General features: G+C 40.6%; 1 protein-coding gene across 1 annotated transcript in view; it reads right to left on the bottom strand.

Annotated features, from left to right (window-relative positions):
- Positions 1 to 19,990, bottom strand: part of RTN1 (reticulon 1) — a 264,816-nt gene extending 244,826 nt beyond the window's left edge. The window contains exon 1 of the mRNA XM_037984070.2: positions 19,352 to 19,990. Within this exon, the coding sequence (XP_037839998.2) occupies positions 19,352 to 19,592 (241 nt within the window). The 5' untranslated portion in view covers positions 19,593 to 19,990. The remainder of the gene's footprint in view (positions 1 to 19,351) is intronic.
- Positions 19,991 to 23,645: the final 3,655 nt, after the last annotated feature.

A 23,645-nucleotide genomic window follows, 5' to 3' on the forward strand; every position in this document is an offset into this window, starting at 1 on the left:
AGCGGGTGGGATCATGGGTAGGTTTTTTTCTCTTGCAAAAGTTTCTTTTATCACTGTTTTTACAATTTTAAAACGAGGCTGTGGAGTTGAGCATTTCTATTTCACTAAGAAAGTTGACTGAATTTTCAGTTTTATTATACACAGTTGTCTACTGATTGTTTTCCCCCTGCAGCGCAGCGTCATTCATAGAAAAAATAAAAACAAAAAAACTCCAGGCTGTTGTGATCAACCTATGTACCAACTTTCCCTTTTCTAAACAGAAAATAATGCTTCAAAAGATTCATACTTTGGGAGGCCGAGACGGGCGGATCACGAGGTCAGGAGATCGAGACCATCCTGGCTAACCCGGTGAAACCCCGTCTGTACTAAAAAAAATACAAAAAACTAGCCGGGCGAGGTGGCGGGCGCCTGTAGTCCCAGCTACTCGGCAGACTGAGGCAGGAGAATGGCGTGAACCCGGGAGGCGGAGCTTGCAGTGAGCTGAGATCCGGCCACTGCACTCCAGCCTGGGCGACAGAGCGAGACTCCGTCTCAAAAAAAAAAAAAAAAAAGGTTCATATTGATGTGATAATACATGGAGCATATCATTCAATATCTTTAAATAAACGTTGTGCGACATTGTCACACAAATGATCACAGTGGAAACACAATCATTACTGTTAGGAAACATAATCATTATGTGTTAAATAATACACTTAAAGGTTGACCTTGATGTCTCCTGTCTGATAGAATGGCAGAGAATTTCATTTTAACAGATTGTTAAAGACTCCTCTTAGAAACCCATGTTCCTGGGAGTTACTATACCACATAGGGGTTAAATAAGCACAGAGCAGATTAGTATACTTAAAAAATAATAAAACACAAAGAGCCTCGATAGCACACTTACTTTCAAAACAGGGGTTGTCTGGGGCTTATTTCTCTAGAAAGTATATTACTTCTGTACTTCTTTAAAATATGATTTTTTTTTTGTTCCTTAATGTTATTTATAAGAATAAACCAATTTGGCCAGGTGCGGTGGCTCATGCCTGTAATCTCAGCACTTTGGGAGGCCGAGGCGGGCGGATCACAAGGTCAAGAGATCGAGACCATCCTGGCCAACACGGTGAAACCCCGCCTCTACTAAATACAAAAATTAGCTGGGTGTGGTGGCACGCGCCTATAGTCCCAGCTATTCGGGATGCTGAGGCAAAGGGAATCGCTTGAACCTGGGAGGCAGAGATTGCAGTGGGCCAAGATCACACCACTGCACTCCAGCCTGGCAACAGAGCAAGACTCCGTCTCAGAAAAAAAAAAAAAAAAGAATAAACCAATTCTTATTTCTGAGCATTTATATGCAAACATCCAAACTGTAAACAGAAACTGCTCGGTTTTAAAATATTGTACAATTTCTAGAAAGCAATATTAGGCATTTGCTCTTTCCAGACTTTTGGTAAAATAGGAACAGTTCTCTAACACCATGGATTCAATTTAAAAGAAACTCACAGAAGTTCAATTCTGGTAATTCAAACACAATAGGTTGCAATTTACTCTTGTGTTATCTACAATAAAAGGTTTGCTAAACAAATTGATAGTATAGTAAGTAGTGGCAACTCCAAATTTTCTACATAGGGGCTACAATCTAGTTATAGAAGTCAGTTGACTTATTTTGAAGCTGCATTTGCATGAGAAGCACTCTGATTTTACTTTGATGGTATGTTCATACATAAATAAAAGTAGAGCAGATTTTTAAAAACATTATATGCATACTTTACATAAAATTGAGAAAAAATGATTGTCCACATTAAAGAACACATATTTATTGAGGGTGGCATTAGATGGCTGATGTTTTTAGAGGGAGAATTAACATCTTCTCCTAGTCCCACCCCAAACACTTCCTAATAATAATGGTAAAAGACTGTTGTCTAATCTACTTAAAACAACATTTGGTTCCAGAAACTTTGGCAGTGACTGAAGTGTACACAGACTCAGTGAATATACAAATGATGATGCATCACTTACCTGGGCAATGAATATTCACATAGACCCATCATTAAGCCCTTCTCAGAGGCTGAGATTAGCTACTGTTTACTCGTAGAGCCATGACTGGAATCCAATATGGAATCTCCAAATCCTCTCTCTTTCTCTCTGTTCTCCATAGTAATCCTCTGAGAGCCACAAATTCTGCTAGAGTATATTCTTGAAATTAATACATCAAAATTTATGGAATGCAGACCTTTTGCCTGATTTAGACTGCTATTCCTCATAGTCTGACCATATTGTTATTTTACTGAATTTATCTATATATTCTTATTATGTATTTGTGTTATCTACCCAACTGCACATTTTGTCTGTGGACATATATATAGTAAATGCTCAATAAATACTTGTTGAATAAAAAAATGGATGATTGAGATTTTATTGAACGATAAAACTATTGCCCCTGTGTAAACAGTGATCTCTATAAGAGTATCTGGAATCATTAATTTCTAAGAGTTAGAAAGTTATTTCATTTCCCCATCCATAAAAAGCCTCTGAAAAATTCCAGAATTTGTGGGTGTTTCTACAGATTTTCCAGTGGGGGTCTGCGATCATGAAAAGATTTGTTAAATTACTAATCTAATGTATGTTCTCTATTATAACCCCTCTGTCACAGACATGATCAACCCAACTCTGCTACACATCTCCAGTAACAAAAAACTCACTACCATATGAGGCAGTCTAGGCTATTTTCATAGCTTTGATGAATACTGGGCTCTAACTCTTTCCCTGTAACTTCTCACTGACCACAGCTCCATCTGCCAGAGTCACATAAACATGCCCAGACCCTATGCCACTTGACAACCCTTCATGTATTTTTAGACAGCTGTCATAACCCATCCTATCTTCTTTCAAGCAGTCTGTAAATCCTCAGCTCTTTCAACCATAGTCAAGGTTTCTACTATGACTTCTACCCCATCATTCAGTGCACCCAGAACTCTGCCCAGACCTGCACATGTTCCAACCCTCCCACCTTGAGGGTTGAAACAAGTATTTGCAGCTCTCTCCTACTTGTTCTGGGCATCTCGAGTTAACGAGACTAACATTTATCATGTCAGGAACAGCTGCTTCACTCTACTGACTTAAAGTTAACTAAAAATCCCTGTTTTTTCTCTATTTATGTTGCAGTTCCACCATGCATGGCCCTCCCAGTCTATCCATGCAGTTAGTTTGGGGATGCTATTGCAGAGTTTTGCAATTATCCCTATTAAACTTTTCCTTTTTTTTTTTTTTTTTTTTTTTGAGACAGAGTCTAGCTCTGTTGCCCAGGCTGGAGTGCAGTGGCACAATCTTGGCTCACTGCAATCTCCACCTCCCGGGTTCAAGCCATTCTCCTGCTTCAGACTACAGGCATGAACCACCACCTCTGGCTAATTTTTGTATTTTCAGTAGAGATGAGGTTTCACTACACTGGCTGATCTTGAACTCTTGACCTCAGGTGATCCGCACACCTCAGCCTCCCAAAGTGCTGGGATTACAGGTGTGAGCCACAGCACCCAGTAAAACTTTTACTTTTTAAATGCAATTAATTGTTGCTTTTGGCTGAGGTTCTTTTTTTTTTTTTTTTTTTTTTTTTTTTTGAGACGGAGTCTCGCTCTGTCGCCCAGGCTGGAGTGCAATGGCTGGATCTCAGCTCACTGCAAGCTCCGCCTCCCGGGTTCACGCCATTCTCCTGCCTCAGCCTCCCGAGTAGCTGGGATTACAGGCACCTGCCACCACGCCCAGCTAGTTTTTTGTATTTTTTAGTAGAGACGGGGTTTCACCATGTTAGCCAGGATGGTCTCGATCTCCTGACCTCGTGATTTGCCCATCTCGGCCTCCCAAAGTGCTGGGATTACAGGCTTGAGCCACCGCGCCCGGCCTTGGCTGAGGTTCTTAAGGATTCTCAAGTTCTGTCAACCCAAGTTTTAACCACTGTCTTTCCCATTCAGATTTATGCTCACCGTAGTTCAGATAGATTTTCATGCAAGCTAATTCCTTATTTAATATGCAACTTTTACTGCACAGATCATAAAATAGACGCTGCGGCTGGGCACAGTGGCTCACACCTGTAATCCTATCACTTTGGGAAGTCAAGGCGGGCAGATCACAAGGTCAGGAGATCAAGACCATCCTAGGCAACATGGTGAAACCCCATCTCTACAAAAAATACAAAAATTAGCTGGGTATGGTGGCACCTGCCTGTAATCCCAGCTACTCAGGAGGCTGAGGCATGAGAATTGCTTGAACCCAGGAGGTGGAGGTTGCGATGAGCCAAGATTGTGCCACTGCACTACAGCCTGGGTGACAGAGCAAGACTCTGTCTCAAAAAAAAAAAAAAAAAAAAAATAGATGCTGCACAAGAAAAGCCTAAAACAGGCAACAGAGTGAGGTAATTAAGAGCGTGAACCCTAGATCCAGACTGCCAAGGTTCATCAAATCTGGGTGCTATCACTTACTAGTTGTATCATCATAGGCAGGTCACTCAATATCTCTCTATCTCAGTTTGCTTACTTGTAAAATGGGGTAAATAATCATACCTACTTCACTGAGATTAAGGATAGGATTAAATGTAAAGAGCCCAGAACACATTGTAAATCCTATAGAAATGCTTTTTTCATAAGTAACTTAGCTTATGTGTGCATATAAGAACAGATCGGAAATCAGTAAGTACTGTAAATGTGGAAAACATCTCAACAACTAAAAGTAGCACTATATGGTTATTTTCCCTGAAGCCCACATCTGCACCAACATAGTTTAGATTTTATGCATTTAGCAAACATGAGGCAATACAGCTGTCAGTCTGTTTTCACTGTACCTTATTAATATGAATACTCAATGAACATTTGAAAAAGGGAACACGTCCTATAAACATTCCTGTGCTGCAGAGAACAGGGATTTTATTATTTATTCCCTTTTATTTTCTCTCTGTTTTCTTTCTGTTGTTGAGATTGGTCATTTCTATTGTTTCTCTTCAAATTCACTAACACTTTCTTCTTTCCTCTTCACTCTGCTTTCGTTGAACCCATCTACTGAGGCTTTTATAAAAATTATCTCGATTACTGTATTTCTTAGTTCTAAAATTTCAATTTAGTTCTTCACAGCTTTTCCTTCTTTGGTGAGACTTTCTATTTCTTTGCTGGGACTTTCTATTTCTCTGCTGGGGACTCTCTATTTTATTATTTATTTCAAGTGTGTTTGCAATTGTTGAATAATTTTTGTGATGGCTACATTAAAATCCTTCTCAGATAATTCTACCATCTGTGTTAATTTGGTGTCGATTGTCTTTTGTCATTCAAGTTCATATCCTACTGGTTCTTGTAATTTTCCATTAAAACCTGGACATTTTTGGCATTATATCTTGAGACTATGTATCTTACTTAAATAGAAGTCCACGTTTTCCACTCAGTCTCATCATTGAGCAGTGGTGAAACTCCTGACTCTCCTCTAGGCTTCCTCTAACACCATATTAGCTGGCAGGCGAATCTCCCTCCTTAGCTTCTGCGGTGGGCATGGAGGTGGGACCTCAGTTTATTTCATGGTGTTTGGCTGGATAGAGTGATTATTGTCTAAAAGTTTTCTATCCTGCTAGGTTGCCCTTTTCTGATCCTTTCGCTAGAAACACTCATTTTTTTGTGGGTGTTTTTTGTCTGTGCCCATTGGCATTTTCTGCTTGCTGGCTTCTCCAGTATCCAGCCTGAGATATAGGATGAAAACAGAAAACCCCGAGAACCTACTGCTGTGTCCTTCCACAGGTCCCATGGTCTCTAATAAGTCTGCCGCCTTCTCTTCATTCACCTTTCAGAGACCCTTTCTATTTATTTCACATGAAATGTCCAGGATTTTTAGCTGTATTTAGCAGAAGGGATACATACCCCATCTTTCTAGAGCAATCATGCTTTTATGTAAGACATTAATCTACTGAGTTATAAGACTAGCCTGCAGATTCTCACAAGCCCACAGGGCCAGTTGATTTAGCCCTGTACTTGGGGGTAGCAGGAGCTAGCTTTCACTGTGTTGCCTTCTCTAGTAAGAGAAGCAGCCTCTTCCAGACCAACTCCCACACACACCTGGGACAGCTTCCTAGGCTTATTGCCCTTCCACTGAACAGGAGAATCAGAATAGACTCCATCTGCTGTCCTCTCTCATTCCAGCTGGTCCCCATGGGCACACCTCAGCCCTGTACTCACAGATCATTCATCAGGACATGGGAAATGCAGCAGATCACCACTCCTACTGCCCTCCTCCAAAATATCTTCCCATGTGGATTACCAAAACTGACTTATCTCCACCCCCATCCTTCCTGGCTCTACTGTCCTTCCCCATTGCTATTTGGCTGAGGTCCAGCTGGGCACAGCAAGCATTTTATAGTAAAACATCTAAGGCTGAGGTTCTTTCTCAATCTTCATTTTATTCAGCATCTGACACTGCTGACCAGGCTTCCTATTAATAGTACCTCACAGATACAGAGTTATTTGCCATTTCCATACATCTTCTTACGTTATCTCATTTTATCTTCATATAACCCTGTAAGACAGCCAGAACGGTATTGTGTTCATGTTATGTCATATATGAAGAAACTGATACATAAAGCAGTCATATGACTTGCCCACATTGACATGATATTAGGTACCAAAGCCAAGGCTAGATAAATCTGATTTCTCAGTCAGGGCTCATTCTGTACCATGTCATCTTGGCTTTTGTGATACTATAATAACAGGAGTACCTGTAGTTACCATATGATTGCCAGGCACTCCACAGGATCTAATACCATATATACCTGCTATAGAATCTGAGGCTCAGGGAGCTTAAAGCTAAAGCTTTAAGCTTTTTAAATGAGGGGAAAGGAGCATTTCCTCTGTCTCTGGCCCTCTGTCCTTTCCATACTACATAATCGCTATGGCTTCTCTTCTAATTTTCTAAATCCGTATCAACAATCCTGTTTTCACCTACAAAATCCATTTCTTTATCTACAGTTGCCAAGTAGAAATTTCCATTCAAATGGCTTGTCATTATTTCAAGCCTCATATGACTAAAAGTGAATTCATTATCCTCACTCCTCTAGCCAGTTCCCCCTCCCACCCTTTATAGCATAACATTCTCCCAGCCATAGGGCACAAAACTGTAGTCATTTTTGATTTATTCCTCCCCTCGTCCCCAGATCATGTCTGTTAGTCACAAAGTCCTGTTGACTGTTCCTGTGAAGCCTCTCATCTTTCTTCCCATATACCTCCCTCTTTATTCCCATGGCTACTTATTCAAGGCCCTGAAATTGATGTTACTGGGTTGGCTTTCTTCCAGCAAAACTCACAGGTTTTAGGATTATCCTCATTGAATTCATCTTCTGTTCTACTGTCAGACTAATCTTCCTTAACATAGCTCTGTGATATTACTTCCCTTACATATAAGCCTGCAAAGATCCCAGAATCCATAGAAAAGGAGACTAGAGTTCTGTGTAGCCGTCAAGCCCCCCAGAATCTTCTTTCTCCTCATCTGGATGAGCTATGAAACTGGGCTCATCATTGCTCACTTCCTTGTCATCATCCCCATACTCAGACTGCCTTTCTGCTCACTTCTGCCCCCTTCCAATTCTATCCATCCTTCAAGAGACCAGGTACATTGGAACCCATACAGTCATGAAATTCCTATCACACATATAGTTTCTACCATCCATCCAAGCAACAAGCTGCATGCTGACCTGAGTTATTCATCTTTGCTTTGTGGGAGTCCGCCATATCTCCCAACTGGATGGTAATAAGCCCAGGAGGAAACGGGGAAAGGGGACATGGCTCATGCTCCTCTATTCCCCACGTCTCCTACAAAATGCCAAGCATGAGCAGGAAAGCCAATAAATCAGTGCTTCTTATAGCTTTAATATCCACCTGGTAGGCTTGTTTCCCTAGGATGAGGTCTGTGGTCACCCCACGTGATATTGGAGCAGGTAGTTTACAGACCGTATTTTGAGAAGCCCTGATTTTTTCAGAGTGAGTTGAAAAATTCATGCCAAAGGCAGACATGACATTGTTTTCTATTCCTTTGCTTATCAACTAGATCAGGAATCATTCAAATATATATAATTTTCTGTTGTTCAAGAGTAGTTTAAAAAAAAAAAACAAAAAGAAAGCCAATGATTTGCTATGCATAAAAAAAAATTCTAGGAATTTTGGAGAATGTGACATTCAACAAATTTTCAAAATTCAGAAAGCAAGAATTTGGTCTATAACTGATTTTACAAAAAAATCTCATGCAATAGATGAATTAGAAAAGGCATTTGGGGATTGGACGTGGAAATTGGAATGGAGAATTCTTCCAGCTAAAAATTTAATTCAGTAAGCAACCCAGGAAACATGGTTTTCCAATGAATAATCTGCCATAAATATATAGATAGTGAGGCAGAGAAAGAAGGAAAGGATCTTATGATGCTTTTAGCATTACAAAATTATTTAATGAATTTCCAAAACATTTTAGAATATGTTGAATATTTATGAAACTAGATTCAGTAAAAAATGAAGAAGATAGTTCAGCAAAAAGAATAAAAGAGATACTTGCAGATAGCATATTTTATATTTATGTTAATAATCCAAAACTGGATAAAATTATGTAGTTCTTAAGAAGCAAATATGTCACATTATGGAGTCTTCTTGACAATGGAGAACTAGAGGAGGATTTTTAAAAGGCCACAATTCTGTGAAAAGCACATTTTAAGTAGTCAATTTGGGATAACTATGGTTTTTGTGATGGACACCGTTTCCAGTTTCATTAGTGTGGGGTTCATTTTTGAGAAATATGTAATAATTTTAAAATAATGATATGGCTTGGCTGTGTCCCCACCCAAATCTCATCTTGAATTCCCACGTGTTGTGGGAGGGACCCAGTGGGAGGTAAATGAATCATGGGGCAGGTCTTTCTGGTGCTGCTCTTGTGATAGCAAATAAGTCTCATGAGATCTGACGGCATTATAAAGGGGAGTTTCCCTACCCAATCTCTCTCTTTGCCTACTGCCATCCACGTAAGACATGACTTGCTCCTCCTTGCCTTCCACCATGATCATGAGGCCTCTCCAGCCATGTGGAACTGTAAGTCCATTAAACCTCTTTCTTTTCTAAATTGCCCAGTCTCAGGTATGTCTTTATCAGCAGTGTGAAAACTGACTAATAGAGTAAATTGATACCAGTAGAGTGGGGTGCTGCTGAAAACATACCAGAAAATGTGGAAGCAACCTTGAAAGTGGGTAACAGGCAGAGGTTGGAACAGTTTGGGGGACTCAGAAGAAGACAGAAAAATGTGGGAAAGTTTGGAACTTCCTGGAGACTTGTTAAACGGCTTTGACCAAAGCCTGATAGCAATATGGACAATAAGGTCCAGAATGAGGTGGTCTCAGATGGAAATGAGGAACTTGTTGGGAACTGGAGCAAAGGTTATGCATAACTCTTGTTATGCTTTAGCAAAGAGACTGACAACATTTTGCCCTTGCCCTAGAGATTTGTGAAACTTCGAACTTGAGAGAGATGATTTAGGGTATCTAGCAGAATAAATTTCTAAGCAGCAAAGCATTCAAGATGTGACCAGGGTGCTATGAAAAGCAATCAGTTTTATAAGGGAAACAGAGCATAAAAGTTCGGAAAATTTGCAGCCTAATATAATGCAATAGAAAACCCCATTTTCTGAGGACAAATTCAAGTCAGAAGCAGAGATTTGCATAAGTAATGAGGAGCCAAATGTGAATCCCCAAGACAATGGGGAAAATGTCTCCAGGGCATGTCAGAGGTCTTCACAGTAGCCCCTCCCATCACAGGCCCCAAGGCCTAGGAGAAAATGATTTCCCAGGTGAGTCCAGGGTCCCGTGCTGTGTGCAGCCTAGGGACTTGATGCTCTGCTTCTTAGCCACTCCAGCCATGGCTGAAAGGGGCCAACAAGCTGAAGCCGTGACTTCAGAGGGTGCAAGCCCCAAGCCTTGGCAGCTTCCATGTGGTACTGAGCCTTCAAGTTCACAGAAATCAAGAATTGAGGTTTGGGAACCTCTGCCTAGATTTCAGAGGATGTATGCAAGTACCTGGATGTCCAGGCAGAAGTTTGCTGCAGGGATGGGGCTCTCAGGGAGAACCTCTACTAGGGAAGTGCAAAAGACAAATGTAGGGTCAGATCCCCACACAGGCTCCCTACTGGGGTACCACATAGTAGAACTGTGAGAAGAGGGCCACTGTCCTCCAGACCCCAGAATAGCAGATCCACTGACAGCTTGCACCATGTGCCTGGAAAAGCCACAGGCACTCAATGCCAGCCTATGAAAGGAGCCAGGAGGGAGTCTGTACCCTGAAAAGCCACAGGGGCAGAGCTTCCCAAGACCACGGGAACCCACCTCCTGCATCAGTGTGACCTGGATACCCAAGACCATGGGAACCCACTTCCTGCATCAGTGAGACACGAAGTCAAAGGAGATCATTTTGAAGCTTTAAGATTTGACTGCCCTGCTGGATTTCAGACATGCATGGGGACTGTAGCCCCTTTGTTTTGGCCAATTTCTCCCATTTAAAATGGCTATATTTACCCAATACCTGTACCCCCATTGTATCTAGGGAGTAACTAAGTTGTTTTTGATTTTACAGGCTTATAGGCAGAAGATATTTGCCTTGTCTCAGATGAGATATTGGACTATAAAATTTTGAGTTAATACTGAAACGAGTTAAGACTTTGAGGGACTGTTGGGAAGGCATGATTGGTTTTGAAATGTAAGGACATGAGATTTGGGAAGGGCCAGGGGCAGAATGATATGGTTTGGCTGCGTCCGCACCCAAATCTCATCTTGAATTCCCACGTGTTGTGGGAGGAACCTGGCGGGATGTAATTGAATCATGGCGCAGGTCTTTCTCATGCTATTCTCATGATAGTGAATAAGTCTCACAAGATCTGATGGTATTATAAGGGGGATTTTCCCTGCCCAATCTCTTTGCCTACTGCCATCCACGTAAGACATGACTTGCTCCTCCTTGCCTTCTGCCATGATTATGAGGCCTCTCCAACCATATGGAACTGTAAGTCCACTGAACCTTTTTCTTTGTAAATTGCCCACTCTTGGGTTATCTCTTTATCAGCAGTGTGAAAATGGACTAATACAAGTAATAATGTAACAATAACAATGTCAAGTTAGGGGCACTATTGTCTTTTAGGAAGATATAAACATCTTAGTGTAACCAATGACTTTCTTTCTGCATTTCCCCCATTAAAACAGCAACCTGGCTTTTGCTTGAATGTCATTAACTGGGAGAGAATCTCTCTTTTCTGATAAGTTCTAATTATTAGAATATTTTCTTTCATTCAGAAGAAATCTAGTTCTCCAAATCACTAGTTCTAATTTTGCTCTGTGAAATCAGCCAGGTCAAGTCTTCTTCCTTTGCTTCGTGAAAGTTCTTCTAGTATTTAACATTCAGATCTCCATTCTTTTCTTTTGGATAAAAATTCTTAATTTCTTTAACTATCTCTCAAATGTCATGTTTTCCAAAAGCCTCCCAATTGCCCTGCTCTCACTGTATTACAGCTCGTCAATGTCTCTCAAAGCACGGCAACTACCCTTTAGTATGAGACTCCAAATTTGGCCTGCCTAGAACAGAATATAGGGGAGCTATTACCTCGTATAATGTGCACCTGAGACTTTCTATTAATACTACCTGAAATTACATAAGATATTTTAGTAATTTCACCATACCACTAGCTCATATTTAGCTAATTATAATCCTCAAAATTCCCAACCCCCACCATGATCTATTTTAAGTTGCATCTCCTACGTTCTATACATATTAAACAGAAATTTCAGAACTTATAGATGTCAAGATTTTACATCTATAATGTTACAGGCCACTGTTTCCCTCTAAAAGCCCCTAGGCAGAATCCTAGGCCATTATGTCCCTTCCTAAAGATATACATTAGCAAGCCGGGCGCGGTGGCTCAAGCCTGTAATCCCAGCACTTTGGGAGGCCGAGACAGGCAGATCATGAGGTCAGGAGATCAAGACCATCCTGGCTAACACGGTGAAACCCCATCTCTACTAAAAAATACAAAAAAAACTAAAAAAAACTAGCCGGGCGAGGTGGCGGACGCCTGTAGTCCCAGCTACTCGGGAGGCTGAGGCAGGAGAATGGCGTAAACCCGGGAGGCGGAGCTTGCAGTGAGCGGAGATCCGGCCACTGCACTCCAGCCTGGGCGGCAGAGCGAGACTTCGTCTCAAAAAAAAAAAAAAAAAAGATATACATTAGCGTCTGGTTTACTGTAACTCCCAGGATCTGTCATTGTTCATTGTGATGTCAGTAATCACACAGGTGACTGTTTCACTCCTATTTTCACCTTTCTTCTGGACTCCTCCAACGATCTTTTCTTCTGGAGTCTTTCAGTTTTCCTACTTCATTGCCCACTTTTACTCAGTTTTCTTTGAAAGACCTCTGAATATTTGAGTTACCCAGGACTCCTTGACCTCGTCACTGTCAACACTCACTCCCTTGGTGATCTCATCTCTATACCAACAACTCCCAATGTATACATGCAGGTCAGATCACTCCCCAGCCCCACTCTACACTGCTTACTTGACATCTCCACTTGGACATCAAACAGACATTCAAAAATTAACATTTGTAAAACCAAACTCCTGGTTTTTCCCTAAAACTTGCTCTTCCTAAAGTCTTCTCAACCCCAGCTAATAACAAGTCCATTCTTGTGTTTACTCAGGACAAAAATCACGGCACGTCCCTTGTGTTCTTTCTAACACATTATATACATTCAGAAAATATCCAGAATCCAACCACTTTTCACCTCTTCCAATGCTGTTACTCTGGTGCAAGCCACCATGATTTCTTTCTCAGATTATTGCAATGGCCTACTAGTAGGTCATTCTTGCTCCACACCAACCACCACCAACCCCATGTTAGATTCTCAATACAGAGACTAGAGTGAGTCATTAAACTTAAAACTGAACTCTAAATATGTTCCTTCTCTATTTAACACCTCTCCCATTCCTGTGGCTCTCATCACACTCAGAGTAATATTCAAAGCTGTTATAAGGGCCTACAGGACCTAATTTATCCATTCTACTCTACCTCTGACCCTTTGCTCATCCTCTATCATTCTCCCCTTGCTTACTCCACCTCATGGCTCTTCCTGTGGTTCCTTGAATGTGCTAGGCACACTCCCACCAAGGACCTTTGCAACGGATATTCCCTCTGCCCAAAATGTTCTTCTCTCAGACATCTGCATGACTGTTATGTCACTTTCTTCAAGTCTCTGCTTTAAAGATACCTTATCAAAGAGGTCTTCTTTGACTAACCCTCTCATTCCCATTACTCTGTTTTGACCTTTTTCATAATACCTTGATATAGATGTTCTGGTCTCTGTTGCCCTTCCTTACTCTCTCCTTGCCCCTATCAAGAAAAAAAGTATATTTTATGGATGAAAGGCTTTTATCTGTCCTTTTCTGTACTATAATCCTCAGTGCTTAGACAATGCCTGACATATAGCAAGAGTTCAATAAATAGTAGTATAATCATAAGTAATGCTCTCTTGCTGAAACTGATTACAATGGTTACCTCTGGAGAGGAGCAATGGACTGTTGAAAGGTAAGGTGTGAAGACTTCCTTTTCTCTGCTTACCCCTTTGTACCTTTTAGATTTTAATACCATGTATATGTATTTTCTACCCTCCCCAAATTTTTAAATTGGGGCAAAAATAATTTTAATAAACAGATTTATCTTGTTGCTTTTGAATAAACATTAAAATCAAGATTCTTTTTCATAGCAATGCTACCCTGTAGCATATCAGCTATCCTTTGAAATTTTGTGCAGTTTATAAATTAAAGAACATGCTTTCTATATCTTTATGTAAGTTGAGCATTTTGTAAGTTCCTAGAAATAGGAAGTGCTACATGCGTGTTGGTAATTCAAAATCTGAAAAAGAGGGAAATAATGTTGTACAGGCATTATGTTTTAGTGAACTAGAGGGAATTTCTGAACAACATTTTCACTCTTTTCTAAGAGTCTATGAATATTTAGCATAATAACACATTCTTAGATTCTACCAGCAATCAGTGTCAAACATACTGGTTTATAAGTTTTAAGAATCCACCATTTTCCCCTTTTTGAAAATCACTTATCAAATTCAGCTTTTCTAGCCCTAGTCTTATTCTCCAAAGATACTGGGAATGAATTTAAAGCTGCTCAGTACACTCATTCAATTCCATGAGATGTAAAGTAGTTGGATGTGAAGAACTGATCTCATCAAAGTAGTAATACAAGATTTTACCTTCTGTTTACTTATCCTGGGATCCAGGTATCTCTTTCTGTATGTTTCAATTTTCCAACTTAACAATCACTGTCCATTTTAAATTAGGGAGCTCAAATAAGAATTGAGAAGCTCTTCCCTCCCTTTTCTCATATCCTAATACCACAGCATCTTCCACAAACAGTGGGCCTCTCTGGCTCGCACTCTTCTCACCGTTCTCCTTGCCCTTAAATGTTATTTAACCAAACAAAACTGGTTGTCTTTCATTTTTGGACCATGTTCTTTATAATGACTTTAGTGCGCAGCATTCCTATATAGATATATTAGTCTCTTGAAATGTCTTTTATTTTCACTGCTCTCTAAATTTTCCAGCATCGTTTTCAAAGCTCCCTTAGTCACCACTGAAATAATCTAATTGTTTAATAAAATCACAACTAACAAATCCAAAGATCTTGATGTAACATTTAGCCAGTTATTTCTTTGAAGATGTAGAGAATGAGATAGATGATAGAAATAAAGGGAGAGAAAGATTTTCTTTTTCACAGCTAGACAAAAAGGCAGATTTTGTCTTTCACAGTCTGAGCAAGCTGTGCTCATATTTACTTATCCTGTGTTGATCTCAGAACACTAACTCATACCCTTGTGCCCATGGGGTTAGATTATTATAATTCCCTTCTAGTCAAGCTTCCAGCAATAACTTGGGAATGAAGAAAATGAAAAATAACACGAAAGGAACTATTTGGCTAAAGTAAATACTGTGAATCAGAAAGGTGCACATGTTTTAGGAAGCCATGACCGACCTGTGTTTAGCACAGATCCTTACACAAAGGAGGCATTTAATATGTCTACTAAGTTGAATTGAACCGCAATGGTTTCTCACTTTACAAAAGATAATAAAAGCTTTCTGTAATCCCTGTAATCCATGCTCCCAGGGATAGACAATAAAATGGGCAAGATAACCAACAACCCTTCTCTCAACCCTCAGAATCAGAAGTAAAAAAGAGGAGAGAGGAGAGCCTATGAGCAAGGCAATGAGCAGGGTGGTTTTGTTGGAACAGTAAGTTCATGAAGGGAAAGTTAAGCTGAAAGCCTTTATAATATTTATCAATGTATTTTTAAAGTATGTAAGCATCTCTAAATTTTAATTTAACCTAATTTGAATTCCCTATATTAAAGAATATATATTGTACTTACTTATAGAAATGGTATTGATTGTATCTAGAGGATATGCCCAGAGAAATAAACTGCATTCGTTTTCCAAACTTGTTTATTCATCTTATATGTTTCTTTAAAAATAGTAATAGCAAAGTGTAATGTTCCTTACCATTTCAATAGAACTGTAGCTTTCTCAAAAGAAAGAAGATTGAAATTTATACCTTCTGAAGGGGATTACCTGGAAATGACTCCAAATAAAAAATGTCCACACATCTGTCAAACACATCCAAAAGTGAAGACAGTTAATCTAGCCTCCAAATGGAATTTAGAAGATGACTGGCAATGTGTTATAGTTCTTTAGATTTGTTATATTAAATAGAATAAACACAGGGTATATGAAACCTTCTGAAAGTTATTTAAATCATGACAGACTGAGAATAGTTTTTCCAATACAGCATTACATTTAGCATTTGAAAAATGCAGACATATAAAGAATATGGTCCATGGGAAAGTAAATTGGAAAATGCTTTTTGTAATTATCTTGAAATTTAAGTCAAATTATCTATAAATTGATATCACTGCAGCAAATCATATTGGACTGATTTTTCCTGACCATTCTCCATCATGTTCTTGATTTTGCTTTCCATATATTAAGCAGTCAATGAGTTAATTTCCAAAGCATGCAATGAGTTAACTTCTATTTCATTTTGTTCAAATGTTCTTTTTAAAATTCTTTCTTTAAACAAAGGACCATTCTTTTTTCCTTTTGTTATTGTATGCTCCTTTTGAATAGTTTCCAGGAATAAAATAACTGATCATGAAAAAACAAAACAGTTGCTCTTAACATTCTTTGTATAAAGTTATTAGATGATGGTACTTGTATGATTAACACTAACATGCTGTAGCTACCACGGTGTATTATTAAATGTTCCCTTGTCAACAGACATAATTTCACATGTCCATTATCAATTTAGAAATGAAGTTGTAATTTTAGAAGACAGTGTTATTTTGTTGAGACTATTTCCACGCCACAAAAGGGACAGAAGCAATGAGAATACCTGAAAATAGAGGATGGATGGAGTTTTATGGTGCAGTTTTAATGATGTTTAAACATATATTCATTCCAGGACACTGCTGAGAAATATTTTTGGAAATGTTCCTGGAAGAATTTTAATTACCATCGATGTATAAAAATAAATAACAGAATATCTGTCCAGATGGCATGATTGGTGATGTTTTTCAGAAAAACAGTTTTTAAAACATCAATATCTGTCTTAAATTTCCATCTGAAAAAGAAACAAACTCTGTTTACAGTGCATCACACTCAAAGTCTAAGTTAGTTCTTAGTTTGAGTTGAGTCCCAAAAAGCACCACTCTTTAAAAAAAAAAAAAGAAAAAAAAAAAAAGCACTCTTCTGCCATGTGGGGACACAGTGAAAAGACAGATGTGTATGGACCAGGAAGCAGACCTTCACCAGACACCATTTCTACCTTGATCTTAGATTTCTCAGCTTCTAACACTGTGAAAAAATAAATTTCTGTGTATAAGCCAAAAAAAAAAAAAGTAAATTAAGAAATACAGTGTAAAGTAGTGCGCTTAATAGGCGTCTCTGATACAATTGAGGGCTGACCTGCTAACTTTGCTTATAGCAATAGAACTGCCAAAATAACAGACCAGGAAGCTGGACAAGATTTCTCTGGAATTTTAAGATCTAGCTATTTATTTATATATCATTTCTGGCATTTGAGTCTCTTATAGCAGCACATCCAGTCTACTTAACGAGAAACATAGAGATTTAAGACATTAACTAATCAACAACTATATCAGAAATTCCTTCAAGCCACAATCATAAACTAAAAAATTTCTATATAAATATGCAAAATGTGTTCCTTCCATCTTTCTTCATTCTTCTCCTATCCAAACGTAGTATCATGTTTGATTTTATTACTATATTTGTTGCCTAGGATAGAAAACCCCAAACACATTCAATAAAGCAAGGTATTTCTATAATAATAATACTAAAAATGCCAAATGCATTGTTGTTTATTACAGCCACTTTTCTGTAACAATGCACTATACATTTTGAAATTGCTAAAAGAGTAAATTTTAAATGATTTTACCACAAAAAATAAGTACATGAGATGATGGATTTGTTAATTAGCTAATCATTTGACAATGCAGACATATATCAAAACATCACACTGTACCCCACAAATATATATTCTAAGCATTTCCTATATAATAACTTTTGTGGATATGTTACTGAACATGGGGCACTTAGCTTCCCTTTTCTAGTTCACATAATCTTGGTGGCATTAATAGGAGGTGGGTAATGTTTCATAAAGAAACGATTTACTCTGATTACAGTGGATAAAGATTCTGAACTATGAGCAGTCTAGCCTCAGCAAAGAATGGTAAAGACAAAAACTACCTTTCTTTGTCTATTATCATTTGCCATCTTCTTTTGCAACTACAAAGAGTTTTGTTTCCATTAGGATGCAGAAGTTGAAGGAGAGACTGCGCAGCCATTCTTAGACTTAAATCCTCCCCCACCCCCAGGGATATAATAATTAACATAAACCATTGGCGTTCGGCATTGGGGTTTTTGAGTATTTTTCTTTCTTTCTTTTTCTTTTTTCTTATATAGGGTCTCCACTTTTTCTCTTCCCTTCAGGATATTGACAAATTTTATTCAACGCATTCTCCAAACCTCTTTTCCCCAGCTTAGATCTTTTGTACCAGGGCGGTTAACTACGATTACCTTAGGCATTCCACATAACCCTTAAGAGAAGCTTACAAAAAGGGGTTTCTTTAAATCAACCACCAAGAGCACACACACCAGTCACACTCCCCTTCCCCTCCTCTGGGAGCACCCACCACCCCAGGCCTTCTAGCTCTACATTGCCAAAACTACACAACTCCCACTCCACCACAGCAAAGCTTTCTCAGGAAAGAGCACCACACAGCATCCACTTTCCTCTCCCTGGAAACAGGGTTAACCAGGCCGGCAGCCTCAAAGTGCGCTTCCTGGATTCTTTGACCAGGATGCGCCAGAGGCCTGGGCTCCCGTTGGACACTGGCGCGCTCAAACTTCGAATAGGGCGTCAGGCGAAGAAAGGCCAAACCTAGGGCAATTTCCTGGGGCGGGGGGCGGGGCAGGCGGGTCAGACTGCTGGTAAACTGTGCTACGTCCACTCACCACCCCCCAAGCCCTACAACCCACAGCCAGGTCCGCCACATTTCGGACTTCCAAGTTTCAATGCTCCCTGCAAGGTGGGGCCATCCGGGCAGCGACGAAATACAGGTTTTGGGCGGGGGCAGCCACAGCACCCTTGCAAAGCTGTGCCTTCCGAATTAGGGACAAACTCCCTGGGATTTGTTTTCTGCGGGGGAAAAGGTGAAGGGATGTGGGGGGAGTAGGGTATGGTGGCGATTGGTGGAGGGCAAGGGTAAGGGGCAGTTACAGCCACATCTCTGCCCTGGACAGAGCCGGGTCCGGGGGTCGAGGGCCTGCCTGCCGCTGGGTTGTCAGCATCTCCTGTAGCCGGCGCGCACACTGCGCGCAAACACGCCCCCAAAATCCCCACAACCTGTCAAACGGGCCCTACAGCTCGGAGCCCCCTGGCAGGAGGGAGAAACTTGTATCCAGACTCGCCAGCAGTCAGAATGCTGCGGTTTGTCGATGAGAACAATTTTTAAAGCGGAAATAATCATGAATGAAATAAAAGCATCTTGACTACTTCTGAGCCTTTGGGAAAAATGAAATTGTTGTTTTCTACCAGCCCGCGAATATTCCCAGTCGCCCGTGGCGACGCGGGGGTGGGGTTGGCGCTCAAGGCAGAAAGCGCGAGGCAGGTGCCCAGGAGAGCCGCGCAGAAGGGGACTGACTGGGGGGCCCGGGTCCCCGACGCCATTTGAGGGGCAGCGGCGCCCGCCTTACCTGTGGATGCAGTTTCCATGGCAACGGGCGACTGCCGGGCGGCGCCCCAGCCGGGTTCCCGCGGCGCCGCTTCCCGGGCCCTGGCGCCCAACCCCGGGCTGGGCTCCCCAGCCTGCGGCGCTGGCGTGGCCCCTTTCGGCGTCACCGCTTCGTCCTCCCCCTCCCCCCGGTCCCTGAGCCACTGGGACCCGGGGCCGGCCAGCGGCAGCAGCTCGTCCTGCGGATCCGGCGGCGCGGCCATGGCTGGCGGTCCCCCGGCGCGGCGACGGCGGCTTGGCTGGGCCGAGGCTCGGTAGCTGCGCGGGCGCTCCCTGCTGCTGTCCCCGGAGGGACTCGGCGCTCGGGAAAGCTGCGGTGTCTCAGCGCCACCGCCGCCTCTGCTGCAACTCTGCCGAGCCGCTGCCTGCCGTTCTTCCCGCTTCAGCTCCTCCTTCTCCCCCCTCCTCTTCCTCCGGCCCCGCCGCGGCCGCTGCCTGCGCTCCTCCTCCTACTCCAGTAGCTGCTGCCACCGCCGCTTCGCTACTCCCAAGCCTGTTATTACGCAGGTGAAAATGGCCTGCTTGGTCCGGGTCCTCCTGGGCACGTCAGCCCCCGACCTGCAAATGGCAGGCCCCAGTTAGGGGATGTGCCAAATCCACTCGAATCTTCCTGTCTTTTGGGGAGGAATAAAAAGGAAGAACCAGCAGGTGGAAGCAGCCACCAGCAGCGTCGCCTTCCCAACTCAGAAAGTTAGCCCCGACTGGTGTCCTGGGTCCCGAGGCAAAGAGGGAAAACTAGAGAACTCAGGGCCACAGTTCTGAGTGTGAGCAGTGTGAGTTGTGGAGGGGACACAGGTCTGAGCGGGGAAGGGGTGGAGATGGGTTCTGATGGCAGATGGAGACCAGGGAAGCTGCAACCCCGAGGTTAAATCCTGCGTTTCCAGAATGGGCCTGAAAATAGGGGAGTAAAGGAATGACTTATCAGGACGGCCTCCAAAAAAAGCTTAACACATCTCACCTTGACCAGCCCTGAGTGCAAACAGGATATCAATAGGCAGGACAAAAGCTGTACATTTCCTTTCAGAAACACTGCGCCAAGGCCATCCTAATCATACGCTGTCTGTGCAGTCTGTTGTATTTCAGAAGTTGGACATTCCATAAGCTTGCATCTTTTTCTTTACAGTTCACTGCGATAAAATGGAAGATAGCAAATAAACCCAAACTCAGAGGAGGAAAGTGACTTGCCTTATCATGTATTATGCCTATATGAAGACCCATCTTTTCAAATGTCTTGTTTTATTGGTTCCCTAGTTGTTTATATAATAATAAAATAATGTGCCTTTAAAACCTAAGATTCACCACAACACACAGGGTGAAGGAATAGGTTTATCCACTGTTTCTTCTCTAGAAAAGGAGGGCGCAGACGGTACAGCACACTGTGAGACTGTGGGACTCTAGGCCACCATGCTTATCTTGAGGATTTCATACCTGTCCATTGGTATATTCAAAGGCCAACTTCAGGACCATTCAGGTGCTCCTCAATAATGCTAAAATGAAAAAGCCCAGAGTCTGCCTAATGTTTTGTTCTGCTAGTGCACTAATGTTCAACAGATGACAATAAATTAGAGAAAAATCATTCACTAAACAATAAATATGGCCTCCTAAAGCCAGATATCCCTGGAAATCTGATGGTCACCAAAATTTTACATTTTTGATATACTCAAAATTATCTCTCATGATGGAAATGTTCACTATCTACATTGTGGTTATAGCTTCACAGGTGCATACATATGTCAAAATAATAAACTTACTGTTTACTGTAAATATGAACAATTTAATGTGTTGTCAGTTATACCTCAATAAAGCTATAAAAATAATCTCATCCAAAAACAACAAAATAATTGGTTATCATGAATCATAATGATTTTTAAATATCTTTCCATGGGAAAACAAGAGCGTATTTAAGAAACCGTTAAGTTGAAAAGCTTATTCCACTGCTGTCTTTCCGTGGAGCTTAATCCTGTCTTGTAATTAGAGGGCACTTGTAAGCTTTTTTCCAATCTATTACTTAGTATTCCCTAAAGCTTCAGAAATACTAGACGGGAATTTATCATGGTTTTATTACTAATAACAAGACAAGAACATAGACAATTCTAATGATATAACCTTAAAGTGGTTATTGATGAATACTAGTATTTGAGAATTGCTATGCAAAGGAGTTACATACAAAATAATAGGAAGTATATTCTTTTGTTTCTCTGAGAAACATAAATTAAAGTCATCATTAAAAAACTAGGAGGCTTAAGCAAGTCTCTTTTTTCCTTATGATTAAATAGATAGGAAGTTTTGGGATATGATTCTAATTATTTGTCATATTTCTTTCATACTGCTCAATACTCTCATTGAGAACATGTGAAGGAAATAGCCAGTTAAATCTATTTCGAGTGTAGTTGTTAAAGGAAATTGACCATTATTGACAGCTCCATTTTGATAAAGTATTCTATTTTACACTGCTGAAAAGAGATGACATAAGATTTCAGTGTTAGCAATTTTCATTACTAACTTTCCTTATTAGACTCCACCTTTGGATGTATACAAATTATCTATTTGGGGAAAGAAATTTTCAGGTTTATGCTATGACTTGAAATGACTTGCACCCTTCTGAACTGACAAAGCCTGACTAATTTGAAGATTTATGGGCAAAACACACAGTTGGCAATGGGATTCTGGGGCTTACAAGTTGCTCTAAGTTATGAATTACTCTAAAATGCTTTTGAGTAAGAAGAGTTGAGACAAAAGAACTGTCAGGTTTTGTTTTCAGCTTTTGTTTTCAGGAAAAGAAGTTTTGTTCATCATTTGAAAAGAAGGAATGAGGAGCATTTATTTAGCACTAGCTTCTTAACTTAGTCCAAACCGTGTATCATGGGGAAACAGGGTGTGGGGACATGCAGGAAGAGCGCCGCAAGTAACAAACTGTAACCAAGATGAAATTCTTTCCAGCCTCACTATTAAAGTTACTTAACACATCTACATCCCAGCTGTAACCTGGAGATTTTTTTTTTAGTTTTTGTGGGTGGGTACATAGTAGGTGTATATATTTATGGGGTATATGAGATATTTTAATACAGGCATACAATGGATAATAATCACATCATGGTAAATGAGGTATCCATCACCTCAAGCATTTAACCTTTCTTTGTGTTACAAACAATCCAATTATAATCTTTTTGTTGCTTTGAAATATAAAATAAATTATTGTTGACTGTAGGCACCCTGCTGTATTAGTGAATACTAGATCTTATTCACTCGTATCTAACTATATTTTTATATCTGCCATTAACTGTCTCACCTCCGTGCCCCTCAGGCCCCCACCAACCTCCCAGCACTATACTTCCTGGCCTCTGAGAAACATCCTTCTACTCTCTATCTCCATGAATTCAACGGTTTTAATTTTAATTTACCACAAATAAGTGAGAACATAAGAAGTTTGTCTTTCTGTGCCTGGCTTATATCACTTAACAAATGTCCTCCAGTTCCATCCATGTTGTGCAAATGACAAGATCTCATTCTTTTTTATGAATGAGATCATAAAAATGATATTGAGTACCTTTTTAATGATATTGAGCACCTTTTCACATGTCTGTTTGGTATTTATTTGTATGTCTTCTTTTGAGTAATGTCTATTTAGATATTTTGCCCATTTTTATATTTTTTCTTATAGAGTTATTTGAGCTCCTTATATATTATGGTTATTAATCCCTTGTCAGATGGATAATTTGCAATTTTTTTCTCTTATTCTGTGTGTTATCTCTTCACTTTGTTGTTTCTTTTGCTGTGCAGAAGATTTTTAACTTGATGTGATCCCATTTGTCCACATATAAATAATAGTCCATTGTGTATACGTACCACATTTTCTTTATCCATTTGTCTCTTGATGAACACATGAGTTGCTTGCAAATCTTGGCTAGTGTGACTAACATAGTGATGCGATAAACATTGGAGTGCAGATAGCTCTTCAATATACTTTTGCCTTCTTTTGGGTATATACCCAACAAACAAACAAAAACAGGAAAACATTGAAGCACTGGGGAAACTCTGCAGGATACTGGTCTGGGCAAAGATTTCTAGAGTAATAACCCATAAGCACAGGCAACCAAAGCAAAAATGGACAAGTGGCGGTGGCTCACGCCTATAATCCCAGCACTTTGGGAGGCTGAGGCGGGCAGATCGAGACCACCCTGGCTAACACGGTGAAACCCCGTCTCTACTAAAAATACAAAAAATTATCCGGGCGTGGTGGTGGGTGCCTGTAGTCC

This window comes from Chlorocebus sabaeus, chromosome 24 (genome assembly GCF_047675955.1).
Source record: "Chlorocebus sabaeus isolate Y175 chromosome 24, mChlSab1.0.hap1, whole genome shotgun sequence".
Lineage (NCBI taxonomy): Eukaryota > Metazoa > Chordata > Mammalia > Primates > Cercopithecidae > Chlorocebus > Chlorocebus sabaeus.